We start from the raw sequence: 18,189 nt of genomic DNA, 5'->3' as shown, positions 1-18,189 counted from the left end.
ACTTTCTTATGGCCCTTGTTATCCTGCAAGTTCTTCAAGGGCAAACTCTGTCTTAACTAGTCACCTTTGTAACCCTTGCAATGCTGAGTATGAGACTGAACACTGGAGGAGAGGAGGGGAATAAAACATCTCCAGGGAAGAGGAATGTAATGGGAGCCTCTTCAAGTCCCACTGGCAGCTTATCTTTTGAGTGAGCTTTTTCCTATTTTCAAACACCTCTAGTAAAATAGGTGTACCAAAGGGCATATCCAGGCAATACAAGCCATTGTAGTTAAATTCCACCATACACCTTTTCTGGAGATAGTCATGGTGCCTAACGATCAGCCTGGCTCTATTAATAATAGTCATTACAGGAAGCTGCACGCCAGGTAGAAAGAGCCATTAGCTGTTACTACTCCACTGCCAAGAAGTAAAGACATTATGTTTCCATTTCTTCTACTTAAGTCTTTTAAAACCTATAGAACATTATGTCCAGTATCTCTGTCTCACACTTACTTTCATTTTCTATAGCTGTTAAAATTTTTGTTTTAAATATTAGGAATATTCCATTCATGGGTCTATAATGAACAGCAAACATTTTATAGAGTACCATGGTTGGAATGGTAAACAAAAATAAGTCAGAAAATACTAATTTTTGGTCCTATGGTAATTTTAACTTGTCCTCCTGGTGTGGTGTGGACACACCCAGGTTGGACTTCATACACAGCCTCTTGCATTATATTGACTCATTGTTAGAGCTCAGGAAGTCACTACCTAAGTGTCTGATTGCTACACTACACATTACCTCAAGATACTATGAAGGTTAATCAGATTACAGAGGGGACATCTATAAAGCTGAGTAAGCCTCTTGGTAATAAAACTACATAAATACAAAATACTGTTTTTTATTGGCAGATAATATATCGTGTTTTAGCACAACACATAAGCTGCTAGGCATGTATTCAATCTGATTGTGATTTGGTTAAATTTGGTTAAAAAATTTTTACCTTAGGTTGCTTTAATTAAAAAAATGTTTAAGGCTGGGTGCGGTAGCTCACACCTGTAATCCTTTCACTTTGGCCTAGTACTGCTTGAGGCCAGGAGTTCAAGACCATCCTGGCCAACATGGTGAAACCCCATCTCTACTAAAAATACAAAAATTAGCCAGGTGTGGTGGAGGGCGCCTGTAATTGCAGCTACTCAGGAGGCTGAGGCAGAATTGGTCGAACATGGGAGGTGGAGGTTGCAATGAGCTGAGATCGCACTCCAGCCTGGGAGACATAGGGAGACTCTGTCTCAAAAAATAGTAATAGATAAATTTAAAAAGTTCAGCCAGGCGCATTGGCTCATGCCTGTAATCCCAGCAGTTAGGGAGGCTGACCACCACTTTGGGTGGGCGGATCACCTGAGGTCGGGAGTTTGAGACCAGCCTGACCAACATGGAGAAACTCCGCTTCTACTAAAAATACAAAATTAGCTGGGTGTGGTGGCGCATGCCTGTAATCCCAGCTACTCGGGAGGCTGAGGCAGGAGAATCGCTTGAATCCGGGAGGTGGAAGTTGCAGTGAGCCGAGATCGTGCCATTACACTCCTGCCTGGGCGACGGAGCGAGCCTCCGTTCTCAAAAAAAAAAAAAAAAAAAAGTGTAAAATATCATTGGTCTTTAAAGTTATGCATTCATTCTCTGATAATTGCTATGTTGAACACAATCACCTGCTTTACGATGATTAAGCACTAATGATTTGAACCCAGGTTTAATGCCTGATTCTCAGCACATGTGCTCTGCCTTCTCACGAACATAATTTCAAAAATCATAGCACTGGGATTAGGGAGTGGTGGCCCATGCCTGTAATGCCAGCGACAGAGCAAGACCCCACTCTTAAAAAAAAAAAAAAAAGAAAAAGAAAAAGAAATCATAGTATTGAACTTGGAGGTTTCTCTGAGATTAAACTTGGGACTCTTCCCTTTTTGTTTAGAAAAAAGCCATTCTAGGATGAGACACAAAATTCTAAAATATTATAGTTTACAGTTAACAATTTAAATTGGGTTTAATCTTGACAAGAATATCTAGGGCTATATACACAAATCTCTTTTGGAGAAAATACCGTATCTAAACTGAAGTCTATTCCTGAATATGATAGACCAGGTCAAAAGGTTCTCCTGGCCCTCCAGGGGGATGTCACTCACAAACGTGCTAAACGTCACACTCTGGGTCCCACTCCCTTCCATGCTCATGACCTTCCCAGGAAGGCCCCTCGCCCTTACAAGGCACTTTCATCTTGGGAAGATACATCAGTCCTGGAGGAGAAAGGAGCAAGGCCTTCCCCGGCTCACAAAATCAACACAAATCTCAGCCTACATCCCACAGCCGTGACGACCGTGACCTGGCATCCCCTTTTCTGCAAACTTAAATGTTATCTGGAAATCGGGCCTGGCTCTGAAAGCCAAGGGCCTGGCAGGAGCCCGAGAAGGGGGAGAAACTTTCTGCGGCCCCAAGCTAATCGCAGTCACTGCACCGAGACCCGTCCCCTGGCATCCCTTTGCTCCAGCTGACAAGACAGACCACCAAGGTCAGCCAGATTTCCACCCAGTCCGGCCGGGCCCGGACCCAGCTGGGAACCGCCCGAGAAGCATCGGGACCAGGACCCCGGCGGGAAAGGCCGCGCCCGGGGCACAGCGGGTAAGGCCGCGGCGCGCAGAAGCACTCGCCCCGCCCCGCGCCGCGCTCTGGATGGGCGGCCCTCCCACGGGCGACACTGATTGGACTACCGAACCCCGCGCGCTGATTGGCCGCGTGGGCGAGGCGGAGGAGAGCCGTGCGCAGCGGCGTATGTGGGGCCGTGTGCAGACCCGCGTGTGGCGCAGGCAAGGACCCTCAAAATAAACAGCCTCTACCTTGCGAGCCGTCTTCCCCAGGCCTGCGTCCGAGTCTCCGCCGCTGCGGGTCCGCTCCGACGCGGAAGGTGAGGGCTGGGGGAGGGGGCCGGCGCTGAGGGAGCCGCAGTGCGGGCCGGGTCTGTGGCGGACAGAGAGGGTAGGGAGCGGCGAGGCGGCGATGGCGGCCGCACTTTGGCCTGCGCCGCTGCTGCGTCAGGCGGGAAGCCCGGGGGCTGCCGCCGCCGCCTCGGACCCGGGTTTCTGGCGCACCGCTGTCGGACGACACTCTTGTCCTTTCTTCGTCCTGAAAAGCTGGGTCGCCGAGCATGCGGGTCTCTCGGCGCCAGGGCCGCACCCCAGGCCGCAGGCTTAGGGCAGAGGAGGCCCGCCCGTGCGCCCTTGGGGCCGAGGCCCTGACGCTTCGAGGGTCGCGGAATGAGGGGTCGAGAGTGGATTTGGCGGGAACTCACTGGAAGGAGTCCGTGTGGTGGGGAAAGGCTCCGACGAAGGGGGGATGGGGTGGGTATAGTCGTGCCGGCCATGTGCTGGGGTCGTGCGCCTGGCGGGCCATGTGCCAAGGGTTTTGGGGACCTTAGAAAAGGGTTCTTAGGCCGCGCGCGGTGGCTCACGCCTGTAATCCCCTCGCTTTGGGAGGCCGAGGCGGGCGGATCACGAGGTCAGGAGTTCGAGACCAGCCTGGTCAACATGGTGAAACTCTGTCTCTACTAAAAACACAAAAATTAGCCGGGCATGGTGGCGGGCTTCTGTAATCCCAGCTACTCGGGAAGCTGAGACAGGAAAATCGCGTGAACCCGGGAGGCGGAGGTTGTGGTGAGCCGAGATCGCGCCACTACAGCCTGGGCAACAGAGCGAGACTCCGTCTTTAAAAAAAAAAAAAAAAGGATTCCTGAAGGAGCCCTTGTGTTTGGGGTGGCGAGACACTGCTGGAAGACTTGGGAGCCTTTAGTGTTTATACTCCCCGTAGTTGATAGTTTACCGGTTCTTGAATTTTTATCATTTAAATACTAAGTTGCTTGTGTTATATTACCATTCGAAAAGAGGCTGATGGGGCTCACTTTCCCTGAGTCAACACGATTTAAGTTGCTGGGATCCTTTAAAAGCGCCATTATCAGAAAAAACACGAATTTGTCAAAGCTCCAAAACCACAGCAGCGGGCGGTAGTCTGCATCATTTCTTGGATTAATGAAACAGATGTAATTACAAACGAGACACGAAATTCAACTAGCCCCCCTCCATCTAGATTTTTCCATATCGTGAGAACCTATTTTAGAATGGCATAATGGTCCACATTTGGGTTTAGGTGTTGATTTTATTATGGGTAAGGCTTGTGCTTGTTCCCACATGTTAACCACATGGCCTCAGCCACAGGGCACTTCCAAAGGAAGTAACTGCTTCTGGTCTTGGGGGTCTTGTGAAAAGAGAACATTGCTCAGTAATCGTCTGTGATTTCAGCTAGTGTGTTTCAGGCATTATTCAGAAGGACTCAGAAGAGGTAAGAGAAACCAAAACTGAATTCGTTTTTTGTCTTTTTCAAAGTGAAGGAGGTCTAATGAATATCCCCATCTTGCTTTTAAATTAAAATTTTAAAAGTAGGTTTTTTCCCCCTTTCCTATTGTTTGACCCAGTTTTGGAGTGAAAGGTAACCAGTTACTATTTCCATTCGAATTTAAATTAGCAATTTTATGTTGTTTGCTCAAGCAATATAACGAGTGTAGAGCTTTGAGGGTTTCAAAAAGATATGAAATGTAGTTCTTATCTCCTGGGCTTCTCTCTCCCCCCTCCTAAATAGTTTTAAATGCTTCTAATGAGTTACTCTGGTTAAGGATAATCAAACACCTGTAAACTGCCAGGATCCTAGGTACATGCTGTTTTTAGTTTGAGCAGCCTGATTTTTGTCTACAAGAGCTCTTTGTGTATTGGAATATAAAAGGAATAATTTATTACATTCCCAAGGGTAGAATTAAAGACTTAAGTTTTTCAGATTTCATCTCTTGATAACAGTTTTCCTTTAAAAAAGTAACAGTTTTTCTGAGGAACTAAAGGTCCACTTTTTCATATTGGTAACAGTAAAGGTAATGTATTTCAAACAGATGATGCAGTCTGTAAAATATTTTGAACTAAATCAGTGGAAGACCAGGGTTTTTCTTTTTTTCTTTTTCTTTTTTTTTTTTTTTTTGAGATGGAGTCTCACACTGTCACCCAGGCTGGAGTGCAGTGGCCTGATCTCAGCTCACTGCAGCCTCCACCTCGCGAATTCAAGCGATTCTCTTGCCTTAGCCTCCCCAGTAGCTGGGATTACAGGCGCCCACCACCACGCCCAGCTAAGTTTTGTATTTTTAGTAGAGACGGGGTTTCACCATGTTGGCCAGGCTGGTCTTGAACTTCTGACCTTGTGATCCGCCTCCCTCGGCCTCCCAAAGTGCTAAGGTTACAGGCGTGAGCCACCGTACCCAGCCGGGTTTTTCTTAAACTGGCATTTGAACATCTGGAACAGGCAGGGAGATGTCTTTTTTAAAGTATAAATGTGTTTTGTTATATGATTTGTAACAATTCTACTTGTCTCTTTTGAGAGTCTCTGTTGGCCTGGCTGGAGTGCAGTGGCACAATCTTGGCTCACTGCAACCTCCGTCTCCCGGGCTTAAGCAATTCTCCTGCCTCAGCCTCCCGAGTAGCTGGGATTACAGGCGTATGCCACCATGCCCGGCTAATTTTTGTATTTTTTTTTTTTTTTTTGGTAGAGATGGGGTTTCACCATGTTGGCCAGGCTGGTCTCCATCTCCTGACCTCAGGTAATCCACCCGCCTTGGCCTCCCAAAGTGCTAGGATTACAAGGCCTGAGCCACCGTGCCTGGTCAATAATTCTACTTGTCTTTTAAAGTTCAATAAAAATATGTGGCATGTATATGGGATACTACCAAACTGGTGCCTAAAAGCAATGACACCACCATTGGACTAATTGGAATGATTTTTCTATTGGCTGAAGATTTGACCACAGAGAGGTTTTGCTTTTTTTTCCTTGCAGGAATGAAAAATTAAAAAAAAAAAAAAAATAGTTCTTTTTTTCTCTTCCTAGCCTCTTGACAGTAAGTAGAGAGCGAGAAGAATGATGCCAAGGCATCCTGACCTGCTGCGTGGAGAACGTTCTTTCTCACTTAATAGAACTCCTGTCCTGGCAGTGTCAGATGCTGCTGCAGCAAGGGAATGCTATTAAGTGATTGCAGTAAGCTATGCAGCATTTTCATGTGTAAAACTACTGGGATAATAAGGTGAGAACTTGAGGCCACCAAATTTCAAGTTGTAATTAGAAGGATTTTGTTAATTAGGAATATGAGTGCTACAGTGATCACCTGTAAATACAAATGAGGTGTTAACTAGTGAATCAAGTTGCCAGTGTTTGTGTGTTTGGTGAGACTCCTAAATTCTGCCATGAAGTTAAAGAAAATACCTGTCTTAAGATTCAAGAAACCTGTGTGAATGAATTCAAAGTAATTATGACTGTAGATTTTTTTTAAAGCTATCAGTTCTAGTTTTACTTTGATTTTTATCTAAAGAGAAATACAGAATGAATACAGCATTACAATTCAAATGTGTGGCTTTTTTTAAGTTACTAGATATATAGTAGTAATACTTTTATGTAATATTTTGAAGAAAGGAGTGAATTGGTATAATTCCCTACTTTAAAAATATTACACAATAGCATTTTTGTCATATATTACCATAGCATTTTTGTGTACTTTACCACTTATTTTTTTTTTTTTGCTTGAGATGGAGTCTTGCTCTGTCACCCAGGCTGGAGTACAATGGCAGGATCTCAGCTCACTGCAAGCTCTGCCTCCTGGGTTCAAGCCATTCTCCTGCCTCAGCCTCCTGAGTAGCTGGGACCATAGGCATGTGCCACCACGCCCGGCTAATTTTTGTGTTTTTAGGGTTTTTTTTTGTTTTTTGGAGATGGAGTCTCGCTCCGTCATCCACACTGGAGTGCAAATGGCATGATCTCAGCTCACTGCAACCTCCACCTCCTGGGTTCAAGTGATTCTCTTGCCTCACTCTCCTGAATAGCTGAGATTATAGGCACGCACCACGATGGCCAGCTAATTTTTGTATTTTTAGTGGAGACAGGATTTCACCATTTTGGCTAGGCTGCCGACCTCAAGTGATCTTCTTGCCTTGGCCTCCCAGAGTGCTGGGATTACAGGCATGAGCCACTGTGCCCGGCCTCAACTCTTAACCAAAGCCTTTGCAGAGGATTTAGAGTGAGACTCTTGAAATCCTGATTGTAGTACTTTCTAGCTGTGTGGCTTTGGGTAAGTCACTTGGTGTCAGATTTTCTTATTTTTTATCTTTTTGAGATGGAGTCTCGCACTGTCGCCCAGGAAACCTCCGCCTCCTGGGTTCACACCATTCTCCTGTCTCAGCCTCCTGAGTAGCTGGGGCTGCAGATGCCTGCCACCACGCCCAGCTAATTTTTTGTATTTTTAGTAGAGATGGGGTTTCACCGTGTTAGCCAGGATAGTCTTATATCTCTTGACCTTGTGATCCGCCCACCTCGGCCTCCCAAAGTGCTGGGATGACAGGCATGAGGCATTGCACCCAGCCAATGTCAGATCTTTAGTTTGTCATTAAAATGGAGCAAGAATACATAACTTGTAAGGTTGTAAGATTATAGATATGTTTACTAATGCCTGACTCATAGATACCCAGCTATTAATTAAAACCCTTCAAGAATTCAGGGCAGGCAGAAATGGATGTAATTAACCAAGGTCAGGCAGTAAATGCAGGAACCGGGATAAAAATATAGAATTACTCCCGGGTAAGTATTCTGTTTTCCATTATTCTGGCTAGAATGCGGGTAATACAGAATGTATATTGTTTCCTTTCATTGCTTTTTTTTTTAGGCAGAGTTTTGCTTTTGTTGTAGTGTTATCTCAGCTCACTGCAACCCTTGCCCTGTGGGGTGCGGTGGCTCACGCCTGTAATCCCAGCACTTTGGGAGGCCGAGGCAGGTGGATCATGAGGTCAGGAGATCGAGACCATCCTGGCTAACACGGTGAAACCCTGTCTGTACTAAAAATACAAAAAAAAAAAAAAAAGTAGCCAGGCGTGGTGGCGGGCACCTATAGTCCCAGCTACTGGGGAAGCTGAGGCAGGAGATTGGAGTGAACCTGGGAGGCGGAGCTTGCAATGAGCCGAGATCACGCCACTGCACTCCAGCGTGGGCAACAGAGTGAGACTGTGTCTCAAAAAAAAAAAAAAAAGTCTGAAGTGTTTTACCACCATGTTGAAACACCAAACTGACTTAATGGAGCATAATAATGCATATATACATTCAGAGGGCAAAAGCTCCAATATGGTCTAAATGGAATTAAGTGAACAACATGAATGAGTCAGGGATAACCCTGAGCTTGCAAAAAGTAAGGATATATACAAATGTGAATGTGTACAGCAGTGTTAGGAAAACCATATAAAGTAATAAAGATAGCCAGAATCATACCGTTCTTTGCTAGTGTCATTTTTATCTTCAACTTTCCTGTTGCTACTTTATTTTAAATGTATTTTGTAGGACCGAGTTATGATCATTCTATTTATTAGAACCCTGATTGTTAGTCTTGACCACATACTATTAGATTTTAGTAGTTTACTAGATTTGTTCTTAATAGTATGGTAAAATTACGTTAAGGAAGACAAATTTAGTAACCATTTGTGGTTTCTTTAATTCCAAGATAAGTTCAAAATTTTAAAAATAGTTACCCCTCTTAGTTTACCATACATGGCTCCTCAGTGAATCGTCAGTCTTGTCAGACCTTTTTTTTTTTTTTTTTTTTTTTGAGACGGAATCTCACTCTCACCCAGGCTGGAGTGCAGTGGTGCGATCTGGGCTCATTGCAACCTTGCCTCCTGGGTTCAAACAATTCTTGTGCGTCAGCCTCCTGAATAGCTGGGATTACAGGCACACGCCACCACGTCCAGCTAATTTTTGTATTTTTAGTAGAGACAGGGTTTCACCATGTTGGCCAGCTGGTCTCAAACTCCTGACCTCAGGTGATCCATCTGCCTCGGCCTCCCAAGATGCTGGGATTACAGGCGTGGGCCACCCGGCCTGGTCCAGACCTTCTGTTGACTGTCTTAGTCATTTCTTCTCTTGCCTGGCATGCCCTGTGCTCCTGCCACCCTTTAAAGTGGTTTGTATCATAAAAATTTGATACACAAAAATTGAAACTTAGGACAAATATCTTGATGTCTGGTAGTTGAAAATGTGAACTGATTTGGAAATCACCAGTTTTTCTCCTCTTAATCTCTCTTCCATTCCATTCAGGAAATAGACTGTAAGATGGGAAACAAGTAGAAGCAGTTAGTCTCACTCTAAACCTGCTATGTAATAGACAGTGGACTGAGTTCTGTCTACTGTCTGTAAGCAGTCTAAGGTAATTGGCAAAAGTGGAAAGAATATGTACCTAGAAGACAAAAACTTTGGTTATTAAATTGAATATATATTAAGCGCAAGGTACTGTGTAACAATTCTTACCACACATCAGTTTTATTATTTCCCTTTTACAAGTAAGACAGAGATGGGTAGTCAGATGTCTTTGAGGTAACACAGCAAGTAGTTAAACTGGGTTAAGTGATTAACCCAGGTTGAGTGTGGTTCCAAAATCTCTTACGGTGTCAGGCAGGCTACATCAGTGCAGTATACATATATCAGGTTTCATGAAAATTTTTTTCCAGAGAAAACACAAACCCAAGGAACCTTTAGTAACTGGTCCCTTATATTAGTGGTTTTTAGCAAAAGGAAGAAAATAAGTGTTTTCCAGCTGCCTGACAAAAGTGAAAAACATTTTATTTTTTATTGAAGTTAGTATGTATGTTTTGTAGCATTGCATAAAATAGTACTGAAGTCTAATTGATTATGAATTCTTGAACTAATAGAACCTGGATGACAAATTAGAGGTTCTGGTCTGGCTGCTGGCTTTTTTAGTTGTCTTGGGTGTAAATTTCCTAGCCACACGTGGGGATGGTGTTAGATAATCTGAAAAAAATCTAATTTTCATGGTTTTATGATTCAGCAGTTTTCTTCCTTTGATATTTTCTAGTCTTTGCTTTATTATAGACTGGAATCCCAAAAATAACAATTACAAGTAGAAGATACTTCTGTTACTGGATTTGTAAAAAAGTTACATTGGAAATGTCCTTTGAGTGGTTGGCCCTGATCCCTGTCAGAAGCTGAAAGTTGTGGATCCTAAATTCATTTGGGCAGAATCTTACCTATGGTTTCAGAAAGCTGAGACTTTCAGAGAGTGACTGTAGTCAGTCCTTAGTGAATACAAAATTGAGAATACATCATTACTTTAAATTAATGGTGCAGTAACTCTGGTGACTGATAGCAGTAATTTAGATGCTTTGTTGTTAGTACTTGATTAGATCGGATTGGGTCAGTAGTTTAATTCACCAAATTACTAAAGACCCCTGCCCCCCCCAAAAAAATTAATTAAAATACTGAGTTACATGATGGCTACTAAAAGGATAACTGTATGGGATGTTCGATGATTCAAAGGTTAATTACTTGGTCTCTACCTTCAAGGAATATGATACAAGGCAATGTGGTACTGCCATTAGACAGATATTAACAGAGTGTCCTGGGACTTAATAGGAAGGATAGTTCCAGGCTGGGAGATGTAGTCAGATTCTTTTATAGAGTTGGCATTTGAGTTGGCCCACGAAGGTTGGAAAAAGTTGTGACAGGTGGAAAAGGAGCAGGGGAGACCAGGACAGTGCAGTGAGAATCCAGCCAGGAGCAGTCATAGGCAATGAGACAGACTCATGGAGCCATGATTCTCAGCTGTCTTACCTTACCTTAGTTTTCCTAAGGAATATCATGGAATTCTGTAAAGACCTTTAACTAAATACACTCATATGAGATGAGTGCTAGGATCGGGACCTGCTGCCTAATATAAGTAGTGTGAGTCTAAAACATTGTGGAAAGCAGTTAGTTTAATAATGTTGTTAAAGAGACAAGCCTATCGCAAGGGACCAGTTACCAGTGAAACTGTAGACCACCTGATTCACTCTGATAGGGTTGGCCAAAGGGAGGAGAGGACAGATTGCGTACATAGTACCTAAGGACACTGAAAGACCTCTTTAAAAAGCATGTCATATTGATGATGTTTGAAGGCTATTAATGTTTTTCTTCCCTTTTAAGGCTTAGTGTTTTGTTTTTGTTTTTGTTTTCTTTATTAGCATTAATTTACTCTAGTAAAACTATGTGTGACTAAAAGTGGCAAAACAGGCTGGGCGCGGTGGCTCACGCCTGTAATCCCAGCACTTCAGGAGACCAAGGCAGGCAGATCACGAGGTCAGGAGGTCGAGACCATCCTGGCCAACATGGTGAAACTTGTCTCTACTAAAATACAAAAAATTAGCCGGGCATAGTGGTGCACGCCTGTAGTCCCAGCTATGTGGAGGCTGAGGCAGGGGAATTGCTTGAACCCGGGAGGTTAAGGTTGCAGTGAGCCAAGATTGTGCCACCATATTCTAGCCTGGTGACAGAGCGAGACTCCGTCACAAAAAAAAAAAAAAAAAAAGGCAAAACATGTAAAACTTCTGTTCTAGTGTGCAAAGTTCTGCCTTTGCCACTGAGGTGCGTATCTTTTTTACAGAACATTTTTGTTTTTTGAGACGGAGTCTCGGTCTGTCGCCCAGGCTGGAGTGCAGTGGCCCGATCTCAGCTCACTGCAACCTCTGCCTCCCAGGTTCAGGCGATTCTCCTGCCTCAGCCTCTCTCAAGTAGCTCGGACTACAGGTGCACACCGCCACACCCGGCTAATTTTTTTATTTTAGTAGAGTTGGGGTTTCACCATGTTGGCCAGGATGGTCTTGATCTCCCGACCTCATGATCCACCTGCCTCCCAAAGTGCTGGGCTTACAAGCGTGAGCCACCGTGTCTGGCCTAATTTTGTATTTTTAGTAGAGATGGAGTTTTACTGTGTTGTTCAGACTGATCTCAAACTCTTGACCTCAGGTGATCCTCTTGCCTTGGCATCCAAAGTGCTGGGATTACAGGTGTGAGCCACTGTGCCCAGCCTTGTTTTGTTTTGTTTGAGACAGAGTCTTGCCCAGACTGGAGTGCAGTGGCGCAATCTCAGCTGACTGCAAGCTCCGCCTCCCAGGTTCACGCCATTCTCCTGCCTCAGCCTCCTGAGTAACTGGGACTACAGGCGCCAGCCACCACGCTTGGCTAATTTTTTTTTTTTTTTTTTTGTATTTTTAGTAGAGACGGAGTTTCACCGTGTTAGCCAGGATGGTCTCCATCTCCTGACCTCATGATCCACCTGTCTTGGCCTCCCAAAGTGCTGGGAGTACAGGCGTGAGCCATCGCGCCCAGCCTGGTTTTGTATTTTAAACAAGATGTATCTTGTTTAAATATCAAATTATAAAATATTCAGGCCTTGCAGATTGTCTGGATTATACTTTAAAAGTAATCATTTATGTGTAAATAATTCCTTGAGAGCAATAGTTAAATGAGCTCAACTGGAGAAGATAGACTATTTCATATGCCTTTTTTTTTTTTTTTTTTTTGAGACAGAATTTCGCTCTTGTAGCCCAGGTTGGAGTGCAATTGTGTGATCTCGGCTCACTGCCACCTCTACCTCCTGGGTTCAAGCAATTCTCCTGCCTCAGCCTCCCGAGTAGCTGGGATTATAGGCATGCGCCACCAAGCCTGGCTAATTCTGCATGTTTAGTAGAGACGAGGTTTCACCATGTTGGCCAGGCTGATCTCGAACTCCCAACCTCAGGTGATCTGTCTTCCTTGGCCTCCCAAAGCGCTGGGATTACAGATGTGAGCCACTGCACCCAGGCTGCCATTCATTTTTTTTTTTTTTTTTTAATCCTGACTTTTCCCTTTGGTGGAAACCGGCAAATACTTTACATAATTTAGGATGCTTGATACTAGTATAGTTAAGAAAGAATGATTACAAAGCAGATACTGTTTGAAATTCTGTGAAAATCTGTTTTTAATCTCCTTCACTGGCTGGTTTCTTCTGACTAGAAATATGTTTTGTGCATCTGAAAGCACCAATAACTCATAGCCAAATAATTTTTTTTGGTAATATGTTCGTAGGCAAGTGGCAAGAGTTAGTAAAAAGTTAAACAGTTACTGAAAGTGGAGAACCTTGCCATTTTTCTGACTGCCTTTTGGGTCTTTGGTGCTGTGGTTGGGTTAGCTAATTCCATTATCCAGTCAGTTTTACTCAGTTGGAAATACGTTTTTCTAGATGATGATGCCTGTGCTTAGGTTTGAGAGGATATTTAAAATACGACTTTGTGTGCCATTGTTTGACAATGGAATTCAGAGTAAAAATATTGAGATATGGAAGTGTGAAAATATAGTTACATTGTTTTCATTCCATTCTATTCCATTTCATTCTATTTTAAGAATAGCCTCAATTTATTTTTAGATTATTACATAAGAAGTACAAAATCCATTTGCTTTAGTGGGAGTTTTATTTTTATTTTAAAATGATACCCAATTAAAGGAGTTTATTATGAAATTCTAAGTTGCATTGTTTAAAATGTAAAATTACAGAAACATTTGGAAAGGGGAGAATAAAAAGAAAACAAAACACAAATTTTCCCAGTGCTGTATGTGCCATTATTAGCGCTTTGGTGTAACTTATGGTCATTTTCCTAGTGTTTTTATTATACAGTCGTCTCTTGGTATCTGTGGAGAAGTGGTTCCACGAACTCCCTCAGATACCAAAATCCTCCTATGTTCAAGTCCCTGATATAAAATAGTGTACTACTTGCATTAGAACCTTTGCACATCTTTTTATATACTTTAAAATCATCTCTACATTACTTATAATACCTAACACAATGTAAATGCTGAATAAGTAGTTGTTAGCATATTGTTTAGGGAATAATGGCAAGAAAAGTCTGCATGTTCAATACAGATGCAACTTTTTTTTCCACTGAATATTTTTATTCCCAGGTTGGTTGAATCCATGGATGCAGAACCCATGGATATAGAGGGCCTACTGTAGTTGTACCATCTAGAGATAAAATTTGTATCTTGCATTTGTTTTAACATACCTGTTCTAAGGAATATCTCAGTCACCAGGCAAGTGCTGCAGTATAACTAGGTACTATATCAGGTGCTAAGGTTAAGAGAGTATCTTCCTTCACTGACTCCTCACTCTGAGAATCCATTTTCTGTGTGCGTGAGTGTGTGTGTATGTCTTACTTTGTCCCCTAGACTGGAGTGCAGTGACGTGATCTCTGCTCACTGCAACCTCCACCTCTCAGGTTCAAGTGATTCTTCTGCCTCAGCCTCCTGAGTAGCTGGGATTACAGGCGCATGCCACCATGCCCGGCTATTTTTTGTATTTTTAATAGAGACGGAATTTCGCCATGTTGGCCAGGCTGGTGTCAAACTCCTGACCTCAGATGATCCACCTGCCTCGGCCTCCCAAAGTGCTAGGATTACAGGTGTGAGCCACTGCGCCTGGCCACTACCAATTATTTGTTCTCATAATGGATTTTCACTGACCCTAACCCTGTAAATTCCATCACTTCCATCAATAACTATTAACATGTATATTGTAATAGGTCTATAATAAGCATGTAGTTGTATGATTATTTTTTTGAGACGGAGTCTCACTCTGTTGCCCAGGCTGGAATCCTGTGGCACCATCTCAGCTCACTGGAAGCTCCGCCTCCCGGGTTCACTCCATTCTCCTGCGTCAGCCTCCCAAAGTAGCTGGGATTACAGGCGCCCGCCACCTTACCTGGCTACTTTTTGGATTTTTAGTAGAGATGGGGTTTCACCATGTTAGCCAAGATGGTCTCGATCTCATGATCCACCCACCTTGGCCTCCCAAAGTGCTGGGATTACAGGCGTGAGCCTCTGCACCCAGCTATTTTTTTAACTGATATATTAGCTAGCTTTCTCCCCCAGAATAGTTTTCCAAAAATACATTTAACGGAGAATAAAAGTTAAAAGAACTTTCAGTGGTTTAATGTTGTTACTTTTAATATTTCAAAGATCTGACTGCAGCCATGAGCAGCAATGAGTGCTTCAAGTGTGGACGATCTGGCCACTGGGCCCGGGAATGTCCTACTGGTGGAGGCCGTGGTCGTGGAATGAGAAGCCGTGGCAGAGGTGGTTTTACCTCGGATAGAGGTATTTTGTCGAATAGAAAAATTTGAAGTACTTCAGTATTTGTTAGTATCAAGACTGGTCTGACTAGCCAAATTCTCTTTGTTTTTGCTCAAAACAGGTTTCCAGTTTGTTTCCTCATCTCTTCCAGACATCTGTTATCGCTGTGGTGAGTCTGGCCATCTTGCCAAGGATTGTGATCTTCAGGAGGATGGTAAGTATTTAACACTTCCTTTTTATCCCCCTCTAGAGTTTGGAGAGGTGAGCACATGCAACTGCGTATAGCATTTCCACCTTTGAGGTTTTATATTGTATAATTTAAAACATAACACTTTGTAAAGGTTTTATAGTCTTGGTCTGTTTCTTTTCCTTATTGTTGAAGCCTGCTATAACTGCGGTAGAGGTGGCCACATTGCCAAGGACTGCAAGGAGCCCAAGAGAGAGCGAGAGCAATGCTGCTACAACTGTGGCAAACCAGGCCATCTGGCTCGTGACTGCGACCATGCAGATGAGCAGAAGTGCTATTCTTGTGGAGAATTCGGACACATTCAAAAAGACTGCACCAAAGTGAAGTGCTATAGGTAAGGTGTCAGAATGTTGTTAGAAGAAAACTCATTGCAGAGATTCTTCCAGAAATGAATTAGCTATAAATGGAAGGGCCTTAATAAATTCAGTGAAAGTTAGCTGTGACCAGATACGACCAATTTTCACCATACGTAACTGGCAGTCTGTCTGTATATAATTCTGTATTCTGCCCTGATATCCTGTGGCTTATGGTACAAGGACAGTTTTCACAACTGGATTTTTTTTTTTTTTTTGAGACAGAGTTTCGCTCTGTCCCCCGGGCTGGAGTGCAGTGACCGGATCTCAGCTCACTGCAAGCTCCGCCTCCCGGGTTTACGCCATTCTCCCGCCTAGGCCTCCCGAGTAGCTGGGACTACAGGCGCCCACCACCTCGCCCAGCTAGTTTTTTGTATTTTTTAGTAGAGACGGGGTTTCACCGTGTTAGCCAGGATGGTCTCGATCTCCTGACCCCGTGATCCGCCCGTCTCGGCCTCCCAAAGTGCTGGGATTACAGGCTTGAGCCACCGCGCCCGGCCTAACAACTGGATTTTTTTAATACGTAAAAATAAGAGTGTTACAGTTTGAAACTTCCAGAGACTTCATAGAAAGCTCTGTAATTAATACACATAAATCTTTTATCATGTAACCAGAAATCTTTGCCTGTTTGTGACATGTAAAGTATATAATTTGATAAATGTTGTGTACATATCTGTGAAACCTTAGGGATTAATTGCATGAAGACAAGGATCAGGCGTTTTGTTCGGCATCGTGACTGTTGCTTTGGTAGACAGTTTTGTTCTGAGGCCCATTGTGAAAAGTATTTTAATTTCTTTTTTAGGTGTGGTGAAACTGGTCATGTAGCCATCAACTGCAGCAAGACAAGTGAAGTCAACTGTTACCGCTGTGGCGAGTCAGGGCACCTTGCACGGGAATGCACAATTGAGGCTACAGCCTAATTATTTTCCTTTGTCGCCCCTCCTTTTTCTGATTGATGGTTGTATTATTTTCTCTGAATCCTCTTCACTGGCCAAAGGTTGGCAGATAGAGGCAACTCCCAGGCCAGTGAGCTTTACTTGCCGTGTAAAAGGAGGAAAGGGGTGGAAAAAACCGACTTTCTGCATTTAACTACAAAAAAAAGTTTATGTTTAGTTTGGTAGAGGTGTTATGTATAATGCTTTGTTAAAGAACCCCCTTTCCGTGCCACTGGTGAATAGGGATTGATGAATGGGAAGAGTTGAGTCAGACCAGTAAGCCCGTCCTGGGTTTGTTGAACATGTTCCCATGTAGGAGGTAAAACCAATTCTGGAAGTGTCTATGAACTTCCATAAATAACTTTAATTTTAGTATAATGATGGCCTTGGATTGTCTGACCTCAGTAGCTATTAAATAACATCAAGTAACATCTGTATCAGGCCCTACATAGAACATACAGTTGAGTGGGAGTGAACAAAAAGATAAACATGCGTGTTAATGGCTGTTCGAGAGAAATCGGAATAAAAGCCTAAACAGGAACAACTTCATCACAGTGTTGATGTTGGACACATAGATGGTGATGGCAAAGGTTTAGAACACATTTTTTTCAAAGACTAAATCTAAAACCCAGAGTAAACATCAATGCTCAGAGTTAGCATAATTTGGAGCTATTCAGGAATTGCAGAGAAATGCATTTTCACAGAAATCAAGATGTTATTTTTGTATACTATATCACTTAGACAACTGTGTTTCATTTGCTGTAATCAGTTTTTAAAAGTCAGATGGAAAGAGCAACTGAAGTCCTAGAAAATAGAAATGTAATTTTAAACTATTCCAATAAAGCTGGAGGAGGAAGGGGAGTTTGAGTAAAGTTCTTTTTTGTTTCAAATTTTCATTAATGTATATAGTGCAAAATACCATATTAAAGAGGGGAATGTGGAGGACTGAAAGCTGACAGTTTGGACTTTTCTTTTTGTACTTAAGTCATGTCTTCAATAATGAAAATTGCTGTTAAAAGGATGTATAGGATTTAGATACTTGTGCAAAGCTATAGAAAATTCTCTTTGTAATGCATTATAATAATGCCCTTGAGTTCTGTGTTCAGTCTGAACAAGTTTTTTGGTGGTGGTGGTTTTGTTTTATTTTGGAGATGGAGTCTTGCTCTGTTGCCCAGGCTGGAGTGCAGTGATGGAATCTCGGCTCACTGCAACCTCCACCTCCCGGGTTCAAGCAATTCTCCTGCCTCAGCCTCCTGAGTAGCTGGGATTGCAGGCACCTGCCACCACACTCTGCTAATTTTTTGTATTTTTAGTTGAGACGGGGTTTCACCATGTTGGTCGGGCTGGTCTCAAACTCCTGACCTCAGGTGATCCACCTGCCTCCCCCTCCCAAAGTGCTAGTATTACAGGCGTGAGCCACCGTGTCCGTCCCATTCTGAACAGTTTTAATACCATTGCTGTTTTAGCGTTTTGTGTTTTTTGAGACACAATCTCGCTCTGTTGCCCAGGCTAGAGTGCAATGGTACGATCTCAGCTCACTGCAGCCGCCGCCCCCGCCCCTGCCCCCCCACTTCAAGTAGTTCTCCTGCCTCAGCCTCCCAAGTAGCTGGGACTACAGGTGTCTGC

The 18,189-nt window shown here is 43.4% G+C and overlaps 1 protein-coding gene across 5 annotated transcripts; it reads left to right on the top strand.

Moving 5' to 3' along the window:
* Positions 1-2,721: 2,721 nt before the first annotated feature.
* On the top strand, positions 2,722-17,514 carry CNBP (CCHC-type zinc finger nucleic acid binding protein). Of its 5 annotated transcripts, XM_009181335.4 has the most exons (6): positions 2,825-2,942; positions 5,951-6,143; positions 14,915-15,052; positions 15,150-15,242; positions 15,408-15,609; positions 16,431-17,514. In XM_009181335.4, the coding sequence occupies exons 3-6, from the start codon at positions 14,929-14,931 to the stop codon at positions 16,546-16,548; spliced, it is 537 nt and encodes a 178-aa protein (XP_009179599.1). In that variant the 5' UTR covers positions 2,825-2,942; positions 5,951-6,143; positions 14,915-14,928; the 3' UTR covers positions 16,549-17,514. The 5 variants fall into 5 exon arrangements, with proteins under 5 accessions (XP_003906936.1, XP_003906937.1, XP_009179600.1 ...); XM_003906887.5 differs by lacking the exon at positions 5,951-6,143 and having other exon boundaries at positions 2,722-2,942; positions 15,411-15,609; XM_003906888.3 differs by lacking the exon at positions 5,951-6,143 and having other exon boundaries at positions 2,756-2,942; positions 14,915-15,031; positions 15,411-15,609.
* The last annotated feature ends 675 nt before the right edge of the window (positions 17,515-18,189 follow it).

This window comes from Papio anubis, chromosome 2, assembly GCF_008728515.1.
Source record: "Papio anubis isolate 15944 chromosome 2, Panubis1.0, whole genome shotgun sequence".
Classification (NCBI taxonomy): Eukaryota; Metazoa; Chordata; class Mammalia; order Primates; family Cercopithecidae; genus Papio; species Papio anubis.
The sequence above is the reverse complement of the archived record's forward strand: the minus strand, read 5'-3'. Positions and strand labels throughout refer to the sequence as shown.

Excerpts from the sequence above, each read along its gene's own strand:
- CNBP (XM_009181334.4), top strand. The coding sequence starts at position 14,929 with ATGAGCAGCAATGAGTGCTTCAAGTGTGGACGATCTGGCCACTGGGCC. Across the intron at positions 15,053-15,149 it reads TGGTTTTACCTCGGATAGAG|GTTTCCAGTTTGTTTCCTCA; the intron begins GTATTTTGTCGA and ends TGCTCAAAACAG. Across the intron at positions 15,610-16,430 it reads ACCAAAGTGAAGTGCTATAG|GTGTGGTGAAACTGGTCATG; the intron begins GTAAGGTGTCAG and ends TTTCTTTTTTAG.